Below are 10,546 nucleotides of genomic sequence, written 5' to 3'. Positions count from 1 at the left end.
CTAAAAAATCATGGAATTAGGGAACGGTTTGGGATCTTTATGGATCATCCCATTCCATGGGACACCTCCCGCCAGCCCAGGGTGCTCCAAGCTTTCCTTGGACAATTCCAGGGATCCCGGGGCAGCCACAATCCCAAAAAAACCAGGGGTGGGATTGATGGAATTTGGCATCCGGACAATTCCAGGGATCCCGGAGCAGCCGCATTCCCAAAAAAACCAGGCTGGGATTGATGGAATTTGGCATCCGCACAATTCCAGGGATCCCGGAGCAGCCACAATCCCAAAAAAACTGGGGTGGGATTGATGGAATTTGGCATCCGGACAATTCCAGGGATCCCGGAGCAACCACAATCCCAAAAAATCCAGGGGTGGGAATTGATGGAATTTGGCATCCGGACAATTCCAGGGATCCCGGAGCAACCACAATCCCAAAAAATCCAGGGGTGGGAATTGATGGAATTTGGCATCCGGACAATTCCAGGGATCCCAGGGCAGCCGCATTCCCAAAAAAACCAGGCTGGGATTGATGGAATTTCGCATCCGCACAATTCCAGGGATCCCGGAGCAGCCGCATTCCCAAAAAAACCGGGGTGGGATTGATGGAATTTGGCATCCGGACAATTCCAGGGATCCCGGAGCAGCCGCATTCCCAAAAAAACCAGGCTGGGATTGATGGAATTTGGCATCCGGACAATTCCAGGGATCCCGGAGCAGCCGCATTCCCAAAAAAACTGGGGTGGGATTGATGGAATTTGGCATCCGGACAATTCCAGGGATCCCGGAGCAACCACAATCCCAAAAAATCCGGGGGTGGGAATTGATGGAATTTGGCATCCGGACAATTCCAGGGAACCCGGAGCAGCCGCATTCCCAAAAAAACCAGGCTGGGATTGATGGAATTTGGCATCCGGACAATTCCAGGGATCCCGGAGCAGCCGCATTCCCAAAAAAACCGGGCTGGGATTGATGGAATTTGGCATCCGCACAATTCCAGGGATCCCGGAGCAACCACAATCCCAAAAAATCCGGGGTGGGATTGATGGAATTTGGCATCCGGACAATTCCAGGGAATCCCGGAGCAGCCGCATTCCCAAAAAATCCGGGGTGGGATTGATGGAATTTGGCATCCGGACAATTCCAGGGAATCCCGGGGCAGCCGCAATCCCAAAAAAACTGGGGTGGGATTGATGGAATTTGGCATCCGGACAATTCCAGGGATCCCGGAGCAGCCGCATTCCCAAAAAAAAACGAGGTGGGATTGATGGAATTTGGCATCCGCACAATTCCAGGGATCCCGGAGCAGCCGCATTCCCAAAAAAAACGAGGTGGGATTGATGGAATTTGGCATCCGGACAATTCCAGGGAACCCGGAGCAGCCGCATTCCCAAAAAAACCAGGCTGGGATTGATGGAATTTGGCATCCGGACAATTCCAGGGATCCCGGAGCAACCACAATCCCAAAAAAACCGGGGTGGGATTGATGGAATTTGGCATCCGGACAATTCCAGGGATCCCGGAGCAGCCGCATTCCCAAAAAAACCAGGGTGGGATTGATGGAATTTGGCATCCGGACAATTCCAGGGATCCCGGAGCAGCCGCATTCCCAAAAAAACCAGGCTGGGATTGATGGAATTTGGCATCCGGACAATTCCAGGGATCCCGGAGCAGCCGCATTCCCAAAAAAACCAGGCTGGGATTGATGGAATTTGGCATCCGTGGGCGTCGGGATCATCCCGGAGCAATCCCAGGGGCCTGGATCCACCTCTTCCCTCATTTTCCAAGGGAAAGGGAAAGCGAATCCTCGGGAAGGGCCCTCAGGGAGCTGGGAATGGCATTCCCGGGTTTCCTCGGCGGGAATTCAATGGAGGAGGAAATTCCCAAAATATTCCCGTTCCCATCCCTGTTCCATCCCATCGGTGTCTCCCAGTGGGAAAATCCCTTCCCATTCCCAAAATATTCCCATTCCAACCCCCCTTCCCAAATTCCTCATCCCATTCCCAAAAATCCCCGCCAATTCCCACTTTTCCCACAATTCCCAATCCCCCCTTCCCTCTCCTCATCCCATTCCCAAAAAACCCCAGGATTTCCATCCTTTTCCCGCAATTCCCGATTCTCCTTCCCTCCCCCCATCCCATTCCCAAAAAACCCCGCCAATTCCATCCTTTCCACGATTCCCAACCCCCCCTTCCCTCCCCGCATCCCATTCCCAAAAATCCCCGCCAATTCCATCCTTTCCCAAAATTCCCAACCCCCCCTTCCCTCTCCTCATCCCATTCCCAAAAATCCCCGCCAATTCCATCCTTTCCACAATTCCCAACCCCCCCTTCCCTCTCCTCATCCCATTCCCAAAAATCCCCGCCAATTCCATCCTTTCCACGATTCCCAACCCCCCCTTCCCGAATTCCTCATCCCATTCCCAAAAAACCCCAGGATTTCCATCCTTTTCCCACAATTCCCAACCCCCCCTCCCCTCTCCTCATCCCAATCCCAAAAAACTCCAGGATTTCCATCCGTTTCCCGCAATTCCCGATTCCCCTTCCGTCTCCTCATCCCATTCCCAAAAATCCCCGCCAATTCCATCCTTTCCACGATTCCCAACCCCCTCTTCCCCTCTCCTCATCCCATTCCCAAAAATCCCCACCAATTCCATCCTTTCCCAAAATTCCCAACCCCCCCTTCCCTCTCCTCATCCCATTCCCAAAAATCCCCGCCAATTCCCACTTTTCCCACAATTCCCAACCCCCCCTTCCCTCTCCTCATCCCATTCCCAAAAAACCCCAGGATTTCCATCCTTTTCCCGCAATTCCCGATTCTCCTTCCCTCCCCCCATCCCATTCCCAAAAAACCCCGCCAATTCCCACTTTTCCCACAATTCCCAACCCCCCCTTCCCCTCCCCGCATCCCATTCCCAAAAATCCCCGCCAATTCCATCCTTTCCCACAATTCCCAATCCCCCCTTCCCTCTCCTCATCCCATTCCCAAAAATCCCCGCCAATTCCATCCTTTTCCCGCAATTCCCAACCCCCCCTTCACTCTCCTCATCCCATTCCCAAAAATCCCCGCCAATTCCATCCTTTCCCACGATTCCCAACCCCCCCCTTCCCGAATTCCTCATCCCATTCCCAAAAATCCCCGCCAATTCCATCCTTTCCCAGCACTTCCCGGTCCTTCCCCTCCCTCCTTCCCCCGATCCTTCCCCTCCTTCCCAGCTTTTCCAGGATTTTCCCTCCTCCCTCGCCGTCCCCGCCCTCCCGGACTCCGCTCCGATCCCTCCCTCTCCCGATCCCGATCCCAGATTTTGGCCGGGAGCGCTCGGCGGGCGCCGCATCCCGATCCCAGCGGGAATGCAGGTAAGGAGATTCCTTGGATTCCCGAGGGTGGGAAAGGAGGAAAAACTGGGATTTTCCTGGCGAATCGCCGGCATTCCAGCTCTTTGCGGAGCGCCGGGAATGCTCGGGAAGCGCTGGAGAGGGAAACTTTCCCAGCTCGGCTGGAAGTTCCCGTTTAAAATTCCCGAAATTCCCTCAAATCCCTCCCTGTGACCGCTTTGAAATCCCAGAAATTCCCGGTTTTTCCTTCGCCGCTTCCTTGGTTGATGGCGGGAGCTTTTCCAGCTTTTCCTTGGATCCAGCCCGGGGCAGGGCTGCGCATCCCGCCGGGAAAGTGCTCGGGAAAGCGGGAATGGCGTTTTCCAGGCGCGGAGGGGCTGCGAGTGCAGCTGGGGAGGGGGAAAATCCAGCCGGGAAATCCTTGGGATGCGGGAATGCGAGGCAGGGCTGGAGGGAAGGGCAGGGAGGAGGGCTGGGATCGGCCAGCGCTGCTGCTGCCGCTGGAAAAGCCTTGGAAAAGCCTTGGAAAAGCCTTGGAAAAGCCTTGGAACAGCTTCGAGGGGCAGGAATTTTTACAGGGAAGGGAGAGGGATGTGGGAGCAAGGAAAAATCCTTGGAAAAGCCTTGGAAAAAGCACTGGAAAAGCTTCGAGGGGCAGGAATCTTTGCAGGGGATGCAGAGGGATGTGGGAGCAAGGAAAAATCCTGGAAAAGCCTTGGAAAAGCCCTAGAACAGCTTCGAGGGGCAGGAATTTTTGCAGGGGATGCAGAGGGATGTGGGAGCAAGGAAAAGTCCTGGAAAAGCCCCGGAACAGCTCTGAAGGGCAGGAATTTTTACAGGGAAGGGAGAGGGATGTGGGAGCAAGGAAAAACCTTGGAAAAGCCTTGGAAAAGCCTTGGAAAAGCCTTGGAAAAGCTTCGAGGGGCAGGAATCTTTGCAGGGGATGCAGAGGGATGTGGGAGCAAGGAAAAATCCTTGGAAAAGCCTTGGAAAATCCTTGGAAAAGCCTTGGAAAAGCCCTGGAACAGCTTCGAAGGGCAGGAATTTTTGCAAGGGATGCAGAGGGATGTGGGAGCAAGGAAAAATCCTTGGAAAAGCCTTGGAAAAGCCCTGGAACAGCTTCGAGGGGCAGGAATCTTTGCAGGGGATGCAGAGGGATGTGGGAGCAAGGAAAAATCCTGGAAAAGCCCTGGAAAAGCCCCGGAACAGCTCTGAAGGGCAGGAATTCTTACAGGGAAGGGAGAGGGATGTGGGAGAAAGGAAAAACCTTGGAAAAGCCTTGGAAAAGCCCTGGAAAAACCTTGGAAAAACCCTGGAAAAGCTTGGAGGGGGAGGAATTTTTGCAGGGGATGCAGAGGGATGTGGGAGCAAGGAAAAACCTTGGGAAAAGTCCTGGAAAAGCCCTGGAAAAGCCTTGGAAAAGCTTCGAGGGGCAGGAATTTTTACAGGGAAGGGAGAGGGATGTGGCAGCAAGGAAAAACCTTGGAAAAGCCCTGGAAAAGCCCCGGAACAGCTCTGAAGGGCAGGAATTTTTACAGGGAAGGGAGAGGGATGTGGGAGAAAGGAAAAACCTTGGAAAAGCCTTGGAAAAGCCCTGGAAAAACCTTGGAAAAACCCTGGAAAAGCTTGGAGGGGGAGGAATTTTTGCAGGGGATGCAGAGGGATGTGGGAGCAAGGAAAAACCTTGGAAAAGCACTGGAAAAGCCCTGGAAAAACCCTGGAAAAGCTTGGAGGGGCAGGAATTTTTGCAGGGAATGGAGAGGGATGTGGGATGAAGAAAAAACCTTGGAAAAGCTTTGGAAAAACCCTTGGAAAAACCCTGGAACAGCTCCGAAGGGCAGGAATTTTTGCAGGGAAGGGAGAGGGATGTGGGAGCAGGGAAAAATCCTGGAAAAGCCTTGGAAAAACCCTGGAACAGCTCCGAAGGGCAGGAATATTTGCAGGGGATGCGGAGAGAGTTGGGAGCAAGGAAGCAGCAGGATTTGGGATTTGGGATTTGGGATTTGGGATTTGGGATTTGGGATTTGGGATCGGTGCCGTCTCCCCCCCCCTCCCCCCATCCATCCCAATTCCCACCCTTCATCCGTCCCCATCCCAGCTCCATCCATGGCTGCGCATTCCCGGTGGGATCCTCTCCCTCCCTCCGATCCCCCTTGGATCATCCCTCTCCAACCTCCTCCGGAGCCCACGGAATTCCCGCTGGAGCGGCAGCAGCTCCCCTCGGGAATATTCCAACATCTCATCCCGGAGAGGCCCATCCGTCATTTTTCCCTCCGTGGACGACGCTTTTCCTGCTGTTTTTCCAACCCCTCCATCATCCCGGTATCCCGGAAAACGGCGCCGAGGATGAGGAGGGATCCGGGAAGGCTCCCGTGGGGGTTTTTTTCATCCCTTTCCATTCCCAGCAGGAATTGAACCCCGAGGGGGTAAAAAACCCGTGGGAAAGGGAAGCGGGAAAATCGTCCCTGCCCGTGGAATTCCCGGGATCTCGAAGGTCTCTTCCCACCCAAAGCATTCCGTGATTCCCAGGAACATCCTGGAATGGGAAGGGTGTGGGAAAGTCACCTTGGGAGCGGATTCCGGAGCCTCTGCAGGGAAGAGATTCCTCCTTTTCCAGGGATTTGCTGTGCCGGGGGGTGGGAATCCCCCAGATCCATGGATGGATGGAGAATCCCTGGAAAACCGGGATCCATGCAGAGCAGCAAATCCCTGGATTTCCCCCTTCCCCAAGGAGCGCAAAGCAGATTTTTTGGGAATCTTTCCCTCTCCAAGCGCTGCTCCCGCCTGGAGAAGCTTTGGAATGGCCTCGAGGACATCCCGGGGACATTCCGGCGGCAGCGCCGCTCTCCGTTGTTTTCCAGGAATAAAATCCGGGATCGGTGACTCGGCAGCGCATCCCGATCCGGCCGCATCCCGGCCCAAATCCATGGAAACGCCGCCGGAATTCCCTCGCCGGGGCCGTTCCCGCTGAGCTTCCTTGGCGCCATTTCCAAGGGGGATTTTCCGGCTGCTCCAAGGAGAGGATCCATGGGGAGCTCGGGATGCTTTTCCCATGGGATTTTCCCGCTCCTCCTGTGCTGCTTCCTCACCTTCCGGGCGGGTAAGGACGGCTCCGTTTTTCCCTGGACTTCCTGGAATTCCTCAAAAACTTCGGGAAGAGGGAGGGGAGTTGTGAATTCCCGGTTTCCCGCGAGCCAGGCTGGGATGGGCTTCGTTTCCTTCTGGATCCACCTGGAAAATTTGGGGTCTCCTCGGGGTCCTTCCTTAGGGAATGCGCCTCTGCAATCCCACATCCGTCCCCTGCGCTCCCAAAATCTGGGAATGCCGGGGCGGAAAAATGGGATTTGGCTTCGGTTTTCCGTCGACATTCCATGAGCTGGCCACCCAACGCCCCCCCGGCGCCGACTTTCAGGTCAATGAATTCAGGTTTTTTGGGAATTCAGACGAATTCCCGGCTAAAATGCGACCCCGGGGCCTTTCCGACGGCGGGAAAAGCTTGGAAGGGGTTTGGGCTGGGTTGGGGGGCCGCGTTCCCAGCCGGATTCCCGGGAAAAGCCGCCTGGACCGCGAGTCTTGGGTCGCGCAGAGCCCTCCCTCCCCGTATCCCTTTTCCATCCCTTTTCCATCCCCTTTCCATCCTTGTATCCATCCCTCCCTTTTCCATCCCTTTTCCATCCCTTTTCCATCCCTCCCTTCCTCTGTTTCCCATCCCCTTTCCCATCCCTTTCCCATCCCCTTTCCCATCCCTTTCCCATCCCGCCCTCCTTGTATCCTTTTGCATCCCTTTATCCATCCCGGGATCCTTTTTCCATCCCTCCATTCCTTCTCCATCCCTTTATCCCTCTCTCCATCCATTTTCCATCCCTGTATCCCTTTTCCATCCTTTCCCCTCCCTTTTCCATCCCTTTCCCATTCCTTTATCCCTCCCTCCATCCCTTTATCCATCCCCTTTTCCTTGTATCCCTTCCCCTGTATCCCTTTCCCATCCCTGTTTCCCTTTTCCATCCTTTCCCATCCCTTTATCCCTCTCTCCATCCATTTTCCATCCCTGGATCCCGTTTCCATCCTTTTCCCTCCCTTTTCCATCCCTGTATCCCCTTTTCCCTCCATCCCTTTCCCATCCCTTTTCCATCCCCTTTCCCTGGATCCCTTTCCCGTCCCTTTATCCCTCTCTCCATCCCATTTCCATCCCTGTATCCCTTCTCCATACTTTTCCCTCCCTTTTCCGTCCCTGTATCCCTCTCTCCATCTCTTTTCCATCCCCTTTTCCTTGGATCCCTTTTCCATCCCGCCCTCCATCTCTTTTCCATCCCCTTTTCCATCCCTTCATCCCTTTTCCATCCCTCCTTCCCTCTCTCCATTTCCCATCCCTTTCCCATCCCTTTCCCATCCCTGTATCCATCCCTTCCTTTCCCATCCTGCCCTCCTTGTATCCTTTTCCATCCCTTTCTCCATCCCTGGATCCTTTTTCCGTCCCTCCATCCCTTTCCCATCCCTTTATCCCTCTCTCCATCCATTTTCCATCCCTGTATCCATTTTCCATCCTTTTCCCTCCCTTTCCCATCCCTTTCCCATCCCTTTATCCCTCTCTCCATCCCTTTATCCATCCCCTTTTCCTTGTATCCCTTTCCCTGTATCCCTTTCCCATCCCTGTTTCCCTTTTCCATCCCTTTATCCCTCTCTCCATCCCATTTCCATCCCTGGATCCCGTTTCCATCCTTTTCCCTCCCTTTTCCATCCCTGTATCCCCTTTTCCCTCCATCCCTTTCCCATCCCTTTTCCATCCCCTTTCCCTGGATCCCTTTCCCGTCCCTTTATCCCTCCGTTCCTCCCTCCCTTCTCCATCTCTCTCTCCCTCCCTCCCTTTTCCATCTTCTTTTCCCTCCATCCCTTTTCCATCCCGCCCTCCATCTGTTTTCCATCCCCTTTTCCATCCTTTTCCCTCCCTTTTCCATCCCTTTATCCCTCTCTCCATCCCTTTTCCATCCCTGTATCCCCTTTTCCCTCCATCCCTTTTCCATCTCTCCATCCCTTTTCCATCCCCTTTCCCTGTATCCCTTTCCCATCCCTTTATTCCTCTCTCCATCCCGTTTCCATCCCTGTATTCATTTTCCATCCTTTTCCCTCCCTTTTCCATCCCTTTATCCCTCCGTTCCTCCCTCCCTTCTCCATCTCTCTCTCCCTCCTTCCCTCCCTTTTCCATCCCTCCATCCCTTTCCCGTCCCTTTATCCCTCTCTCCATCCCATTTCCATCCCTGTATCCCTTCTCCATACTTTTCCCTCCCTTTTCCATCCCTGTATCCCTCTCTCCATCTCTTTTCCATCCCCTTTTCCCTGGATCCCTTTTCCCTCCCTCCGCTCTCTCCCGGAAATTTATGGATCCTCGCCACGAGCGAGGCCGGGCAGCGACGCAGCAGCCGAGGGCACCGAGGAATTTCAGGAAAACTCCTTCCCATCCCAACCTCGGGAATGCCCTCCGGAAAAGCCGCATCCATCCCCAGGCCGGGCTCACCCCGCCCCTCCCAGAGCCAAACCAGTGGCACCAGTAAGGGCAGCAGGGGGTCGAACTGGGAGAGCTCCCGGTGAGGAGCAGGGATGGATCTGGGAGGGGGTGAATTCCCGAATTCCCAAATTCCTGAATTCTCACAGCCGGCGGCCAGCGCGGGAGCCACGCGGAGGATCGGCTCTTCAAGCGCCTTTTTTCGGGATACAACCGCTGGTCCCGGCCCGTTCCCAACACTTCCGACGTGGTCATCGTCCGCTTCGGCCTCTCCATCGCCCAGCTCATCGACGTGGTGCGTAATTCCCGGGATTTGGGATTCCGGCTGCTCCCACCGGGCTGCCGGACTGAGGGGAGGTTGGGTTCGAGGAATTCCGGAATGGTTTGGGTGGGAAAGGACCTTCAATCCCGAAGAATTCCCGATCCAAGCCCGATAGCTGCCACGATGTCCCAGGGTGGTTCAAATCCATCCTTGGATACTCCCAGGGATCCAGGGGCAGCCAGAGATTCCCTGGGAATTCCAGCGCAGCCGCGAATTCCTTCCCAAGATCCCAGCCCGAGCTCCCCTTTCCCAGGGAAATCCCTCCATTCCCGCCTCTCCCAGCCTGCCATTGGATCCAGCCCCAGCCCGACTCCTCTGCGGGAAGGAATTCCGGCCTCCAGGCCCTTCCCTGGGAATCTCGGCACTCCAGGAAGGCTCTCCCTTCCCTTTCCCATCCCCGACTTCCAGAAAAACCCCTGGCCATGGATTCGGAGCCTCCTGCATCCCACAATCCCGGAATGCTTTGGCTGGGATCCACGCAGCTTCAATCCCATCCCATTCCAAGGCCGGCACCTCCCCCGATGATCCCAGGGGTGCTCCAGCCTTTCCTTGGGCACTGCCAGGGATCCAGCCATTCCCTGGGAATTCCAGCCCAGCCAGGAATTCCTTCCCAAGATCCCACCCCGAGCTCCCCTTTCCCACTGGGAAGCCATTCCCCCCCTCCTGCCCCTCCAGCCCTTTCCCAAATCCCAGCTCTCCTGGAGCCCCTTTAGGCTCGGGAAGCGGCTCCGAGGATTCCCAGGATCCTTGAATCCCTTGGAGCTGCATCCCACGGGATTCGTGTGCTGGGAACCAGAACCCCAGCCTGGAGCCATCCCAGCAGCTCCATGGAATCCCAGAATCCCGGAATGCTTTGGGTGGGAAGGGACCTTCAATCCCATCCCATTCCAACCCCGACACCTTCCCCTATCCCAGGCTGCTCCAAGCCCCGTCCAGCCTGGCCTGGAATGTGGCCTTTTCCAGCAGGACCTCAGGCCTCCAAGGAGCCGGGAATCTGCATCCCTCCTCTCCATCCCGATCCTTTCTTTCCCCTAACCAGGAAAACGGCCGGGTTTCATCCCGTCCATGTCCTTATCCGGCATCCTCCTGCCTTGGGAACCTCTGGGATTGTCTGTCCAGCCATCCCTCCATCCATCCATCCTTCCATCCATCCCTCCCTCCATCCCTCCATCCCTCCCTCCATCCATCCCTCCATCCATCCATCCCTCCATCCATCCCTCCCTCCATCCCTCCATCCCTCCATCCATCCATCCATCCCTCCATCCATCCCTCCATCCATCCCTCCATCCATCCCTCCATCCATCCATCCCTCCATCCATCCCTCCATCCCTCCATCCATCCATCCCTCCCTCCATCCCTCCATCCATCCCTCCATCCATCCCTCCATCCATCCAT

The 10,546-nt window shown here is 55.4% G+C and overlaps 1 protein-coding gene across 4 annotated transcripts in view; it reads left to right on the top strand.

Moving 5' to 3' along the window:
* The first annotated feature begins 3,251 nt into the window (after window positions 1-3,251).
* The window catches only part of CHRNA2 (cholinergic receptor nicotinic alpha 2 subunit), an 18,144-nt gene continuing 10,849 nt past the window's right edge, over window positions 3,252-10,546 (top strand). For 3 of the 4 annotated variants that reach the window (XR_004239063.1, XR_004239064.1, XM_032103334.1), the window contains exons 1-3: window positions 3,252-3,350; window positions 6,191-6,429; window positions 8,979-9,124. Coding sequence is in view for 1 of the 4 variants with exons in the window: in XM_032103334.1 (XP_031959225.1) it covers window positions 6,357-6,429; window positions 8,979-9,124 (219 nt within the window). In the remaining 3 variants the exon portion in view is untranslated. Of the gene's footprint in view, window positions 3,351-6,190; window positions 6,430-8,978; window positions 9,125-10,546 lie in introns of those variants that run through there. The other variant, XM_032103336.1, reaches the window with a different exon arrangement.

This window comes from Corvus moneduloides, chromosome 3 (genome assembly GCF_009650955.1).
Source record: "Corvus moneduloides isolate bCorMon1 chromosome 3, bCorMon1.pri, whole genome shotgun sequence".
In the NCBI taxonomy this organism is placed as follows: Eukaryota; Metazoa; Chordata; class Aves; order Passeriformes; family Corvidae; genus Corvus; species Corvus moneduloides.
Note: the sequence above shows the minus strand (reverse complement) of the source record. Positions and strands in the feature narration are given on the sequence as shown.